Raw genomic sequence first — 15,627 nt, forward strand, 5'->3', positions numbered from 1 at the left:
AATGGCTAAGCAAACTGTAGTACACAAATGTAAAGGATTTCTGTGGTATAAGAAATTACAAAGAAAAGGCTATAGAGACACAGAAAAAACACATAAACTGATGCAAAGTAAAGTAAGCAGACATGAAAAGAACACACTTTACTGCCACTAGAAGGTCTATAAATGTGGTACTTTGCACATATTTTCAGACTTCTTTGATGTATTGATTAATGTTGCTGAATTATTTTCTCTTTCCTTTTTTTATTCTTTATTTGTTATATGGCATGACTTTCTGGTAGTGAAATGAAAAGGGATAATGGGAGATATTGCTGTTATTTTTGTAAAAAACTGAGACATTAGTAAAGATTTATATTTTTTAAAAATGGCCAAAACTATGGCAATTTTGTTAAGCTAAATGTTTCTATTGTTCTAATGAAATAATTCTACAATTTTCCTTTCTAATCTATTTTAATATTTAATAATATTCTGTCAGAAATCTTTCCTTACATTTAAATTAATCATATTTTCTCTTTCTTCCTCCTCAATAAGGAGCTTATAACAATCATGAGACTATGACATAGTATGTCAGAATTGTTGGCCCCATTCTTTTTTTTTTTTTAAATCCTTACCTTCTTTCTTGGATCCAAGGCAGAAGAGTGGTAAGGGCTAGGCAATGTGGCCCCATTCTTAAATAAATTTGTGATATCAGTGTGAATGCTCTGTGTACCAGAGCTGACTGGAGCCCTTCCAAGCTCTACCATCCTGTGTGATTATTATCCATTTCCTTACTTATTCTTGGATCCACTTGAAGTCCTAGAGACCTTTCTCTCACTCTTTTAATGTTTAAAAAAACTTTTGAAAGTAGCATTACAGCTGTCAATAACAGATCTCATTCTCACTACCTGAACATCCCCATTCCTTTTCCAGTCTTAAAAATCCTTAAGGTGTTTTAAGTCATCTTTTTACAAAGTACCAACCTAAAGAAAGAGGATAAAAATCAAAAGAAAAGAAACAAATGGAGGAACACACAAGTCTAACAATTAGACAATCCATTAAAAGGAAAAAGTAGAAAACTAGATAAAAATGAAAATCCAACCATTTGCTAATTATTGAAAATACATTTTAAAATAAATACAGAGTGAAAAAGACTCTGTAATGTCCTAAATAATAACTGTAAGCCTGATGATCTTGTTCTACTTTTAGCCTGGATTTCTCCAATAGTATCATTTACTATACAGATAAGAAAGCAGTGTGATATAATGGAGAGCCCTGGGCTTAGAGTCAGGAAGATGTGGATTCAAGTTCTGCCTCAGATATTTAATAATTATGCAATTCTGGGCAAATCACTTCTCTCTGAGCTTCAGTTTTCTTATCTGTAAAATAAGGGGGGTGAGACTCAATGACTTCTAAGGCTCTTTCCAGTTCTAACTTTAAAATCCTATGAAGTATAAAGAACATCTTTATTTTAAGTACCCTGTTAGAAATGCTAGCTACAGTAATAAAAATAATATAGGCAAGAAGAATAATTTCTATTTTCAGATAATATGATGGTTATCTAGGAGGATCACAACGATTCAATGAAACAATGTATGCAGGAAAGTCTTAAAATGCAAAATAAATCCACAAAGAGCAATAGTTTACCAATAAAATTCTAAAGAACTAAAACAGAAAATTCCATTCAAAATATCCCATTTACAACACACAAAAAAATATTTAGATGTTAACCTACCAAGAAATGTGTCGATTTACAAAGATAAAATACTACAAAACATTTTTTACAAAAATAAAGCACAATAATTGTTTGTGAGTGGGCTAAACAATTATACAAAATATTCCAAGGATCTTAGTGTAGGCTTAAACTATTTAAGTCAATGAAGTTTTAAGCTATTAACACTTAAAACACTAAGGCTTCTGAGACACTCTGTAGAATAAAAATTATGCAATCCAAACTTAAAAATTTGGTTACACACCAACTACCAAGGGATTACTTTATAGAATTATGCAAAATTCATTCAGATGAAGAAAAGATATAGAATTTCAAAGGAAATTATGAAAAAAGGAGGAATAAAGGAGACTTTTTGTACCATTTCTGTGACTACATTAGAAAGCATTAATTATTAAAACTATTAATTAGTGATTAAAAACAGAAAAGTATATCAGCATTACAAAATAGACAAGCAAAACCAGGCAGACATGTTAGTCTAATGTTTCATAAACCCAAGAGTACTGGGGGAAGAATCCCTATTTGATGAGAACTGGTAGGACAATTAGAAAGTAGCAGAATTTGGCAGGAATTAGGTTTGTCCCAGCATCTAATATCATGTACTACAATACTAATAGTATTTTTTTAAAGGAGAAGAGAATTTAATACTTTTCAGATTTATGTATGTTTCCTGGCACATAATAGGTATTTAATAAACACCTATTAAATTAAATTGAATTGTTTTGGAAAGACCAAGCAAACTGTGGTAAATGAGCATGAAGGAAAAGTATGATACCATAACAAATGTGAAGTGTCCGGAAAAATATGGGAAGATATATGTGCCAAAGAGTAAAGAAAGAGATCAATCAATAAGTATTTGTTGTTAAGTGATAATTATATGGAAGGTAGTGAAATAAAAACAATAACTCTTTAAGGTTTTCAAAGAATTTTACAAATATTATCTGATTTCATCCTCAAAAACATTCAGGTGAGGTAGGTTTATTTTTGTTTCCATTTTTAGAAATAAAGAGGGGGCAGCTGGGTAGCCCAGTGGATTGAGAGAAAGACCTAGAGACAGGAGGTCCTAGGTTCAAATCTGGCCTTAGACACTTCCCAGCTGTGTGATCCTGGGCAAGTCACTTAACTCCCATTGCCTAGCCTTTACCACTCTTCTGCCTTGGAGCCAATACACAGTATTGATTCCAAGATGGAAGGTAAGGGTTTAAAAAAAAAAAAGGAATAAAGAGACTGAGGCCAATCAAAGTCACATCCCAGGTCACAAAGCTAATAAATATGCATGGTTGGATTTGAACTCAGATCTTCTCCATTCCAGGTCCAATTCTCTAACCACTGTACCATGTAGGGTGCCTCCAAATACAAAAGATTAAACATAATCTACCTCAAGAAGCTTGCATTCTACTATGGCACTACTGCACTGAGGCAGCTAGGTAGCACAGTGGATAGAGCACAAGGTCTAATATCAGGAAGACGGGTTCAAATCTATTCTCAGATATTTTTTAGTTGTGTGACACTGAACAAATCATGTATCCCTCTTTGCTTAGCCCTTGCCCTTCTGTCTTATAGTTGTTACTAAGACAGAAAGTAAAGATTTAAAATCTTTATTTTTTTTTAAAGGGAGAGCATAGAGAGTGCTATAGGGGGACCATGAGTGCAAAAGCTCATCAATAGATTGAATCTAGCAGTTATGGGAACAGCTTAGAGGTCAGGTTGACTAAAATGGGAAAATGAAAGAAATATGAAATAATTAATAATACTGGGCAAGTAGAAAGACACACAAATGGACACCAAGTTATGGAAGGATTTATATGCTAAGTTGAAGATTCTCTATTTTGTTTTAGAAGCAAGAGAGTACCACTGAAAATTTGGGGGCTGTTGGGGGCAGAGGAAAAGAACAAGCATTTATTAAATGTCTACAATATGCCAAGCGCTGTGTTAATAATATACACATGGCAGGGTAACATGGTCAGAAAGACAGACCACTCAAGGTATGTAAAGGATTTCTGTTTAATGATAAAATCAAACCTAGTATACAGTTCTTTGTAACTTCTATCTTCCCAGAGAAATAAGGAAGAAGTAAAAAAAGTTCAGTTCCTTCTACAGGCCAAAGATGTGATTACCTAGTGGCAAAATTAATAGTCTCATCAAGTTCTAACAGCCCAAAGGATGGAAAATGCTCTGATGCTTTCTGGATATTCACTATGTATTTCTGGTAGCTTTGAAAGAGCTAATAATTGCAAGTCATTAGGAGTTCCTAGTAAACTTATAGTTCCACCACCATCCCCAAATTTCAAGCAAGTTAAATTCCAATTTTAAAACTACTGGCATTTGATTATGGAATAAAAGTTATTAATAACTGAGCAGAAATCATTATCTCTGAGGCAGTGAAATATAGCCTTTGCTTTATAATTGAAGATGTAAAATAGCATATATCAGTACATGCTACTACAAAAATAGAATATCAATTTAAAAGTGTTTGAGGAAATCAATCATGTATAATTCACTCTATAGTGGGTGCTCAAGACAAAGGTTAGTCATTTTGTTGTTATATAACATCATATGCCTATAAAAATTGTCACTTACTTGGAACAAATAATTTAAACCAACTGAGTAGTTAATCAAAGTCCATTTTACTATTTGCATAAACCCTTGATATAAGGGGGTCCCAATAAAAACAATGAAGATGGCCTTTTAAACTGTTGAAAAAAATAAAATAAAACAAAAAATTAAAAAAAAATAAAACCATTGAGCTAGAAAAAATATATTTATTTACAAATATTTTTTGAAACTGTGAATAAGTCAAAAAACATTAAGCACTTATTAAGTGCCAAGCACATGCTAAGTGCTGGAGATGCAAAAAAAGGTAAAAGACAGTTCTTGCTCTCAAGGAACCACAGTCTAATGGGGGAGACAATATATAAAAAACTATGTGAAAAGCTATATATAGGATAAATTGAAGATAATTAATAAAAGGAAGGCACTAGATTTAAGGAGATTTGGGAAAGGGTTCCAATGGAATGTGGAATTTTATCTGGGACTTGAAGGAAGCCAGGAGGCAGAGACAGGAGGGAAAGTATCAGGATTTCAAAGAATCCATTGAGGGCAGAGGGGGCATGTGGGCAGAAACAATGTTAAGTTTTAAGAATGCAAAGTTGACCACCAAACAGAAAATGTTATATTTGATCATAGAAGTTAAAGAGAGCCAGCTACTGAGGTATATTGAGTGAGGTAGGTGATTATGTTTAGATCTGTACCTTTGGCAGCTTAATAAAAGATGAAGCAGAGTGAGGAAGATACTTATGGAGACACAGCAGGAGGCTACAGAATAGGCATGAGATGATGAAGACCTGCACCAGCATAGAATTAGTATTAGAGGAGAGAATGGGGTATATTCAAGAAACATAGTGAAAGGGAAATTAACAGGCCTTGACAACACTTTGGAAAGGAGTGGTTAGAGTGAGTAAACTATCAAGGATTTTATCTAAATTGCAAACTTGGGGAAATGAGAGGATCATGGTTGCCCAGGACAATATGAAGAAGTTGAGAAGGGAGGGGGAAATGAGGGAAAAGGTAATGAGTTCATTCTTGGGGTATATTGAGTTTAAGATATATCTATTGGACAATAGATTCAAGATGTCTATCAGGTCAATTGTGAAGGATTTAGCCACTCTCAGCAATGCAATAATCCAGGACAATTCTGAGGGACTTATGACAAAGAACACCATCCACCTCCTCCCCACCCCCCCAGAGAAAGTACTGATGGAGTCAGATGCAGATCAAAGCATGTTATCTACCACATTAGTCTGTTTAATATTTTATTTTGGGGTCTTGGTTTTATAGGAATATTCTCTTACTACAAGGATGGGAGTATGTTTTCCAGGATAATGCATGTATACTCCAGATCAAACTGTTTACTATTTTTGAAAAAGGAAGGACAGAGACAATATGGATCTTATAATTTCGGAAAACATATGCTGAAAATTGTTATTACATGTAATTGGGAAAAGAAAATATCTTTGACTGAAAAAAATGTCTATCAAGCAGTGGAAAAAGGCTGGGGTTAGATAGGTACATCTGAGAATCTTTAGCAAAGAGATCATTGAGTCCACGGGAGCTAATGAGATCACCAAGTGATATGATATATAAGAAGAAAAGATGAGAAGCTAGGGCAGAACCTGATAAAACATCCATTTTTAGAAGATGTGGCCTGAATGAAGACCCAGGAAAGGGTTAGGAGATAGGGAGAGAACCAAGGGACAATGATATTCTAAATCAATTGCTCAAGTCTGAAAAGCCTCTTCTCAAAAATAATGTACTGATTATTTTTACTGAACTATAAAATCTAAGTTCTAAAATTTAAGCTATGAATTTAGAGTAAATGTTAGGCTATTAGGATTTAAAGTTACCAGCAAATAAAATTTTGGTCCTTAAGCTAACCCAGCTATTCTCCCCATCAACTGTTACCACTGATGGTTTCACCTTTATGATTTGAAACCATTAAGTGTCCTAGGGAACAATCTCTTCCTGCTTGGCAACAGTTCCTTTGGTAAGGAAGGTTCTTCTTTTCTTTGCATTCAATTTCATTAAGTCTGTTACTGGGTTTTTAATTACTTATGCTAGCATGGGTATTTTAAAAAATAATTATACCATGCTACAAGCCAAACATACTTGAATTGGAAATAACATAAAGCATAAGCTCTTCTCTAAGAACATGGAGAATTTTGAGAATCTTACATCCTTTCGACCAGAGTATAAAGGGTAGACTATTAAAACACAATTTTAATACTAGGTCTAAAATTTGCCCTAACCCCAAGTCTCTAGAATTTAAAATCAAGTTGATATGGATGCTAATTTAAAATCTGAGGATATAATGATAATAGAAAACCATCTCACCTCGGGCAAATTTACTTTTCCAGGACAAGGTACCAATTACCACCAATTGTGGGAATATCAACCTGAAAATTTTGCTTGAAAAAGGTTGGCTATTTTGTACACTGTGAGAAACTAGCTTCAGGGCTAAATCACCAAACAGCTCTCTCCTGGCTTATTGCATCAGAAGTTGAGAAAGGAGGAAGCAAGGACTTTCCAAAGGAAGGTGGAAACCCCAGGATGGAGTTGGTACTGCGCCAGAGACAGCTGATGCTGAATTGGAAGAATGATGAAAGGCACAGGAGGAGAAAGGAAGGGGACATCCTGAATTTTGGAGGGAGAGGATAGGAGTTGGGGTGAGGGAGACACAAGAGATTGATTCTTGAGTCTCGGAAGCGGTGAGCGAGAGGAAAGACTGAGGAAGACGCAGTTTAGGAAGGCAAGAGTGGACAGAACTCCCGATAAGAGAAACTGGAAGAAGAGAAAGGGTGTCCGTGGAATGCTTCTTCCCTCCTGGCCTCCACCTCCAGACTTCCAATTCGACCTCCAAAGAGGCCTTTCCCTCTGAGATTACCTCCAGTTTACCCTGCCCTGCCCGTCTCTTCTTTGGACACAGTTGTTTGCAAGTTAAGACTGTGAGCTCCTTCAGAGTAGACAATTTGGGGTAAAGGGGCGGTTGTTTGTTTTTTTTTTGCCTTGGTATCCCCAGAGCTTAGTCCAATGTCCGGTATACAGATGGTACTTAATAAATGCTTATTGCCTGACTGACAGGGAGAGACGAGACCGGCCTGCCTCCCCACCGGGACCGGCTAGGGAGGGGCGCGGGCCTGCAGAGTCGCAAGACTGGTGTGGGCTGCGACTCCCGACGGGAGAAGGGAGGGAGGGACTTACCATCGTCCCTCCGGGCGGCGCCGGCGCCGCTGGGGGTCTCCTCCCGCAGGTGCGGGAAAAGGAAGTCTCGGGCGGCCTGGAGGTCCTGGAAGTAGCAGAACTGGTGCAGGGAACAGGCCATGGCTCCCGGGGAGGCCCTGCTCAGGCCGCACCGCACCGCACCTCACCTCACCACACCCCCCACGGCTGGTGAGCTTTCCGGCCCGCCACCGCCGCCGCCGCTGCCTTGGAACCGGGCTAGAGCCGTCAACCGAGTAGAAGAGAAGGAAACGAAAGCGGAAGCTGTCAGCGTACTCCTCCCCCACACTCCTCCCGGACCCGGCAGGTGGCGCGCATGCGCTATCAGATTCGCGACTGGGCTTGGATAGGATCCACTGGCTTCAGTCAAGTGACTCATCCCGCGGGATAGCCAGGGGTGGAAAGCACGCGTGCGTCCTTCTTCCTGGCCTGAGGTTCTTGGAGGCTAGGGCAACCTTAGGTGGAGATATTTTCTAGGATGTAGTATCTCTAGTTTGCGTCCTTCATTCATTCATTCATTCATTCATTCATTCACTCACTCATTTATTCATGCAAGAAATGGAATACCATTTAATACTATTTAGAGTGGGAGCATGGATAGAGAACTGGCCTATAAGGCAGAAGGCCTCTGACCTCAAGTTCTGCCTCTGATGCAGAAGCTTTTATTTGCTCTCGCAAGTTTCCCAGCCTTCCCCTCAAAAAATTATCTAAAAGTTAATTTGCCTATACTAATATGCAAAATATATGGTGGAGCAGCTAAGAGGCTTGAGATTGAGAGCCAGGTCTGCAGAGAGGAGATCCAGGGTTCGAATTTAGTCTCATACACTTCCTACCTCTATGATATGGACCAGTCACTTAAACCCCATTTTCCAGCCCTTTAACTTTCTTCTGCTTTGGAACGGATACTGGATTCTAAGGCAGAAACTGAGTTAAAAAAAAAATTTTTTTTAACCAAAATATATGTTGTCTCACCCACAAAAAAATGAAAACTCCTTGAGAGCAAGGACTGTTTGAGTTTTGTCTCAGAATCCCCAGCTCCTAGCATAGTGCCTGGCATATATTAGACAATGAATAAATACTTTTTGATTCATCGCAGTTATATAAATTGAAAAGATAAATAGGAAAGAGACAGAGAGAGAACACATTCAATGACTTGTAAAAGGACCTATTTCTACTTCTCTCTACATAAGCACTTGATCTCTTAGGGCCCTAGGCAAGTCTCTAAGAGTATAAATTGTAGAGAAGGTGCCAACTTGCATTGACAAAGGTTGTTTCCTCATCTGTCAGTTCTCTAGCAGTTAGAAACCTCAGCTCTGGTATCTAAACAAATATTTATTATTATTTATAAAGAAGCAGTTATGTTGGTTATTCTGAGTGTATAGGACCTTAATACTCAAAATTAGAGTTGGAAATTACCTTAAGTACCATCTAGTACAATTCTATTATTTTATAGATGAGAAAACTGAAGATGACACAGATGACAAAAATGATAGTCATTTATGTATGATAGTAACAGAAAAGGATTTGAACCCAGGTCCTCTACCTCCAAAGCCTCTGTTCTTTCCATTCTTTAATACTTAGAGTTAGTCCCTGACCTCAAGGATTTTATAAAGTAGGAAGAAGCTTACAAAACTAATTATAAAAGAGGGAGGAGTAATAGACCTAGAATCGGGAGGAGCTGAGTTTGAATCCTGCCCTGGCACTTAGCCATCAACTTGTTCTTCTAACTGTAAAATGGTTATAATAGCATCTGCTTCCAAGTAAATTGTTATTGTTGTTCAGTTTTTCAGTTATGCCAGACTCTATGTGACCCTACTTGGGGTTTTCTGGACAAAGACAGTTCAGTGGTATGCCATTTTCTTCTCTAGATCATTTTACAGATAAAGAAACTGAGATAGAGTTAAGTGACTTGGCCAGGATCACACAGCTAGTAAATATCGGAGGCTAGATTTGAACTCAGGAACATGAGTCTTCCTGACCCCAGGTTCTATCCATAGAATACCTGCTAAACACACACAACACACACACACACATACACACACACACATACACAAGAAGCAGTACTTTCTTCACCACCAGTGTGTTTGCAAATACAAATGCCCTATAAGTCCAACTGCATACTTTTTTTTAATTTACTGTTGGTTCAAATCAGAGAATCTGTCTCACAATTCTACTTAAGAGCTACCCTCTACATGAAGCTTTCACTCATCCCTGTTAGTGCCTTATCCAAAAAAACTACCTTGAAATTATTTTGTGTACATACATAATACATGTTATCTCCTACATAGAATGTAAATTCCTTGAGGACAAGGACTGTTTGAGTTTGACTCAGAATCTCCAGATCCTAGTACAGTGCCTGATATAATAGACAATTAATAAAAAGTTATTGATTAATAGGTAGAGAGTTGTTAGATTAAGTAGATGGATGGATAGCTGAATGAATGGATGGATGGCTGGATGAGGAAGGAGGAAAGGGTTGAGAGAGAGATGAGAGATGAGAGAGAGAGAGAGAGAAGGAGGGAGAGAGAGAGAGAGAATCCTATTACTGTAAGGGGACCTTTAGAATGTATTCAGTTGTTCTTCCATTAATATTGAGGGACAAAGAAAGAAGAAAAGAAAGATACAGTACAGGAAGAATACAGGGACAGGAATGAGGCCTAGGACATTTGCTCTAATAAGCCTTTGTCAGAATCATAACCAAAAGGAAGCATTTGTACATTTAAGCAAGATTTAAGAAATGCATCTCCTTTGGGTTATTGCACAAGAAGCTTTGAAACCATTCTGGAGGGCAATTTGGAACTATGCCCAAAGGGCACTAAAGACTGTCTGCCCTTTGATCAAGCCATAGCACTGCTGGGTTTGCACCCCAAAGAGATAATAAGGAAAAAGACATGTACAAAAATATTCATAGCTGCACTATTTGTGGTGGCAAAAAATTGAAAAATGATGGGATGCCCTTCAATTGGGGAATGGCTGAACAAATTGTGGTATATGTTGGTGATGGAATACTATTGTGCTCAAAGGAATAATAAAGTGGAGGAATTCCATGGGGACTGGAACAACCTCCAGGAAGTGATGCAGAGTAAGAGAAGCAGAACCAGGAAAACATTGTACACAGATACACTGTGGTACAATCAAATGTAATAGACTTCTCCATTAGTGACAATGCAATGATCCTGAACAACCTGAAGGGATGTATGAGAAAAACCAGTATCCACATTCAGAGGAAACCATGTGGGAGTAAAAACACTGAGGAAAAACAACTGCTTGAATACATGGGTCGAAGGGATGTGGTTGGGGATGTAGACTCTAAATGAACATCCTAGTGCAAACAACAACATTGAAATCGGTTCCAATCAAGGACACAAGTAATACCCAATGTAATTGCACATTGGCTTCAGGAAGGGTGGGTAGAGGGGAGGGAGGGAAATAAAGTGAGTATTGTAACAAAAACAAACAAACAAACAAACAAACAAACCAAGAAGCTTTGAATCTTTACTATAATATGTGCAATTTAATTTGTTGCAAAATAAATACTATACAAACCAGATCTTCTAGTGCTAAATGTAAACATATTTATGAAATGTGATGATTAAAAGTAACCCTTGTTCATTTCTATGTGTTATGCTCTAGACAAGTGACTACTTTTTCTCCATATAGGTCTGGCTATGGGTAATAAGAATGATTAAACATTGCTGTCTGCACTTTAATCTCCTGCCTCCCTATAGGTGGTGGGAAAAGGGGCCTTGAGTTAGGAAGACCTGAGTTCAAATCTAGCCTCAGACGTTTACTAGTTGTATGCCCATGAGCAAGCCATTAATAATCTGTCTTTGTGTCCTCAATTGCAAAATGAGAGTAATAGCAACTAACTCATAGATTGTGAGGATCAAAGGAGATATTTGTAAAGTGCTTAGCAAAGTCCCTGGCATATTCAAAGGGCTTAATAAATCTTTGGGGGACAGAAGATTTACTACATTGCCAAATGATGTCATGTGAGCATTTCAAACTCAGTATGTGCAAAACAGAATTCATTATCTTTCCCACAAATTCTCCCTTTTTCCTAATTTTCCTATTTATATTAAGCACCTTCCAACACCCCAAAGGTTCATTGATTCTTCCTTCTCCCTCAATCCTTATATTGTGACAGCTGGTCAATTACACTTCTAAAACATTCTCCCATCCATCTTTTTTTCTTGCCTACAAGATCACTAATCTAGGTCAGACCTTCATCACCTAACCCCTGGAACCTTGAGAAAGAATCTTTAATAGTCTTCCTGCCTTAAGCCTCAGTTTTCTTGAGTGTGTCCTCCAAATTGCTGCTAACCTAACAGCTGAGGAAACTGAAGCAGAGTTAAATGACTTGGCCAGGATCACACTACTAACTACTAACAACATGTCTGAGAGTAGAACATTTAACTCTGAGTGAAAATTTCCTTATCTGTAGAGGGAGTTGGGCTAAATGTCATTTGAGTTCCCTTTCTACTCTAGATTAACAATTCTATAATCCCTGTTTGAAGTTTCAGTGAATTGCCTCTAGAACAAAATATAAACTAACATTTAAAGTCTTTCACAATTTGCCTCCAGTTCTTCTTGACAAACTTATTTGGCATTTCTTCCCTCCTCACTCTCTTTATTCTTTTTACAGTCTGTCCCTCATTACTAGGAATATACACACTCCTTTCCTCCACGTAGAATCTCTTGTTTTCTTCAAGGTTTAGCTTTAGTATTACCTCCTACAGAAGGCCTATCTTCATTCTCCCTAGGTTTCAAGTGTCCTCCCTTTAAATCCCTTAAAAAATTACTTTGTATTTACTTTATGTATAGTTTATATCTACTTATGTTGTATATGAAGGTTCTCCCCCAAAGAATACAAGCTTCTCTTTATCCTTATTGCCTAGGAGAGTTCCTGATACATAGTGTCAAAAAAAGTGCAATAAATTCTTGTTGAATGAATGTATAGCCGGGTCACGCCCAAGTATTTATTATTTAGCAGGAGAACATATATTTGAATGTTATTATTTTTAGTTCATTCACTCCACCTTGCATCTGCTTCCAGGTTCACAAACCATTCATTAGCTTTCCTCCCAAACTCTCCCCTCTTCTTAATTTTCCTATTTCTTTCACCATCCTTCCAGCCACTCCGGCTCACAACCTTGACTCTTCCCTCTCCCTTTCCCTTTACATCCATTCAATTATGAGATTCAGTCACTTTCCTCTGTGTGTGTGTGTGTGTGTGTGTGTGTGTGTGTGTGTGTGTGTGGTGGTGGTGGTGGTGTTTTGCCCATGTAGGTTATATATATTCACATGAGACTTTCTGGATAGATGTAGCTCTCAGGAAGGCGTGAATAGATATCTCTAAGATCTCTTCCACCCACCCTTCTCCAAGGGAGACTTTGATACCTGCCTGGAGAGACAAGTTTGCCTGGGCAAATTTCCAAGTTACCAGCAGTTCTCAAGAGAAGGAAGTAACCTCTTCATCTGAATAAAAATGTATATGCAAAAAGTACAAGCTATTCTCTAGCTTCTCCAAATCATGGGGCAAATAAAAATAAGATTGCTCCAAGGAGTCATCTGCTAGTAATCCCATATCTATGGTTTAATGTAAATCTATTATAATAATTATTATATTTTTAAACCCTATAGACAAAAATACTGACACTTTTTGAACACAATTCCTGAAAATGTGGAAGCTGCTGTTTGGATAATTATGATCTGTGGATTAACTGCACTTGGCTAAAGCTGGAGGCCCTTGTTATGACCTGAAGTGCTCATATCTACTGTGTGGCAGACAGTGAATTTCATTATGACAATGGCCCCATTTCAGTCCTGAAGTTATCACTGACTTCCTTCAGTAACTGCTAAAAAAGGTTTACTCATGAATTTTTTAAGGGCTTTAGAAATCCTGTAGGCAAAATGCAATATATTAATGAGCTGAGCTGACCCCAAAAGTGGTGAAGCCACAAAAGAAGGTTTGGGCCTTTATTTGCAGAACATCCATAGTTTTGCCTAAAATGTCCAAATAGAAATTGTCAGTCTTAAGATAAAACCTGGAAGGCTGCTATTATGATGCAAATGCTACCTGGAAAAGGGCAGTACATTAAGCTATTATTAGCTATTAACACCTTGATGAGATTCATTTAGAGTGAGTGTAGTTGAAGAGAGAATGAGACACTGAACAAAAAGGAAACAGCATAAAAATGTTGTTGGACCCAGAATGAGGAATCTACCTAGACCCTTGTCCTGGCTCTGCTATTAACTATGCACATTTATTACTTGTTACTTAACCCCTCTGGATCTCAATTTATTTATCTGTAAAATGACAAAGACTAAGATAATATATCTTTAAGGTTGGTTCCAATCCTAAACAGGATTATTCGAAATTGCTATGTGCCAGATACTGTGCTAAGGAATAAGGTCAGAAAGACAAAACTGAAAAAGTCCCTTGCTCTCAAAGATTTTACACTTTAATAGGAGAGACAATATGTAGACTTATTTGAGTATATATAAAATAAATACAAGGTGATTTTGGTGGCGAGGGCACAACCATCTTGGGAGGATGTTAGAGATCAAGAAAAGCTTTCTGGAGGAGATGGAGTTAGAGGTGGATCTTAAAGGTAGAGCTGAAAAAGGAGTGCATTCCAGATATGAGGAATGGCCAATAAAATGGCAGAGACATGTGCGATGGAATATCCTATATACAGAATACTAAGTATGCAAGTATGGCTACAAAGTTGAGGGGAATAATGAATAAGAAAACTGGGAAGGTAGAATTGTAGGACCAGGTGGGATGGCAGAGTGGGGCTTCATGGTTTGGCAACCAGAAGGTAGACCTTGAGCCTCTGGGCATGGGAGGTAAAAGAGGGAGCACAAACAAGTAGATAGAGTTACTGAAGGCAAGTTTTGCTTACTTCAGTACAGAGTTATCCTTGAGCTGAAGCCTGGTGATAGTATTTGATTATCAAATTGAGTACCCTTGGAAAGAAAACAAGAAAATGAACAAAAAGAACAAAAGGAGCCAATGGCCTTGAATTAGTAACAACCCTCCCACTTATACAACTACTATTCCTTTGTAGGAATATTGTTACTTTGTTTTTTTTAAACAACATAGTAATGTTACCTTTCCAGCAGCTAGAGATGGCTCAAGAACAGATCTCATTTTAAAGTCAGGTGTAAGGGAGAAGCATTTATAAGGAAAAAACAAAAAATATGGTACCATTTGTAAAAGGAATAATGAACTCTATTACAGAGTGGAAATGACACTAGTATTCATGTGTTCCTGTGTTTCTTTAGTGGAAGACAAGTCAAGAAGTATAGTGAAAATGATAATTTATAATACCATGATTGAAAAGTAAAGAAAATGTCAAATGGGGAAAATAAATGTGACTTTTAATATTGACTCTTGTAAATTTTAGGTCTATCAAATATGTGTATGTATTGCAAACAAGTTGATCTGCATCTGTGCAGAGTTTCCATATTGTGAATTTTACCACAGAAAGGAAATAATAAATATGACCTGATATTATATATATATATGTGTGTGTTTTATATATATGATTATATAGAATATATACTTATAAATCTATATGTGACATCTAATCTATGAGTTTTGTTGTTGATTTGTTTTTTGTTTGTTGGTTAGTTGGTTTTTATGGTCCATATCTATGATTTGTTTGGTGTGGAAAAAGTCACAAGATTGGAAACTCACTTCACAGATGAAGATCAACCACTTGTCTGTAATTTAAGATTGGTGATATGAAAGCTGCAAGGGACCTCAGAGGCTAGCTAGACCAAACTCCTTATTTTCTGGTGAGGAAACTGAGGAAGTTAAATGATTCACCAAGGCCACAAAGGCAATAAGTATCAACAATAGGTTTGAACCCAGGTTCCCTACTCTAGACTTATTGCTCTTTTCACTGTTCCACTCTGCCTGGACTTGATAGTCTTAGGAAGTTACCTAGAGAATGTTAAATAATTTTCCTCACTATACAAAGAGTGTATGTCAGAAACAGAACTTGAATTGAGATCATCCTTACTCCAAGGCTGGTTCACTATTCATTCTACTTCAGCTGCTTCTCAAAATAAATATAGCATATTTTCAGAAAATCAAATATAGTACTTAAAAGATTTGATGTATACTAGGTATTCTGGTC

The 15,627-nt window shown here is 37.3% G+C and overlaps 1 protein-coding gene across 2 annotated transcripts in view; it reads right to left on the reverse strand.

Annotated features, from left to right (window-relative positions):
- The window catches only part of RAB3GAP2 (RAB3 GTPase activating non-catalytic protein subunit 2), a 163,667-nt gene extending 155,806 nt beyond the window's left edge, over nucleotides 1–7,861 (reverse strand). For both annotated transcript variants that reach the window (XM_001375614.5, XM_016430178.2), the window contains exon 1: nucleotides 7,460–7,861. In XM_001375614.5, the coding sequence (XP_001375651.1) occupies nucleotides 7,460–7,580 (121 nt within the window). In that variant the 5' untranslated portion in view covers nucleotides 7,581–7,861. The remainder of the gene's footprint in view (nucleotides 1–7,459) is intronic.
- Nucleotides 7,862–15,627: the final 7,766 nt, after the last annotated feature.

Source organism: Monodelphis domestica, chromosome 2, assembly GCF_027887165.1.
Source record: "Monodelphis domestica isolate mMonDom1 chromosome 2, mMonDom1.pri, whole genome shotgun sequence".
Taxonomy (NCBI): domain Eukaryota; kingdom Metazoa; phylum Chordata; class Mammalia; order Didelphimorphia; family Didelphidae; genus Monodelphis; species Monodelphis domestica.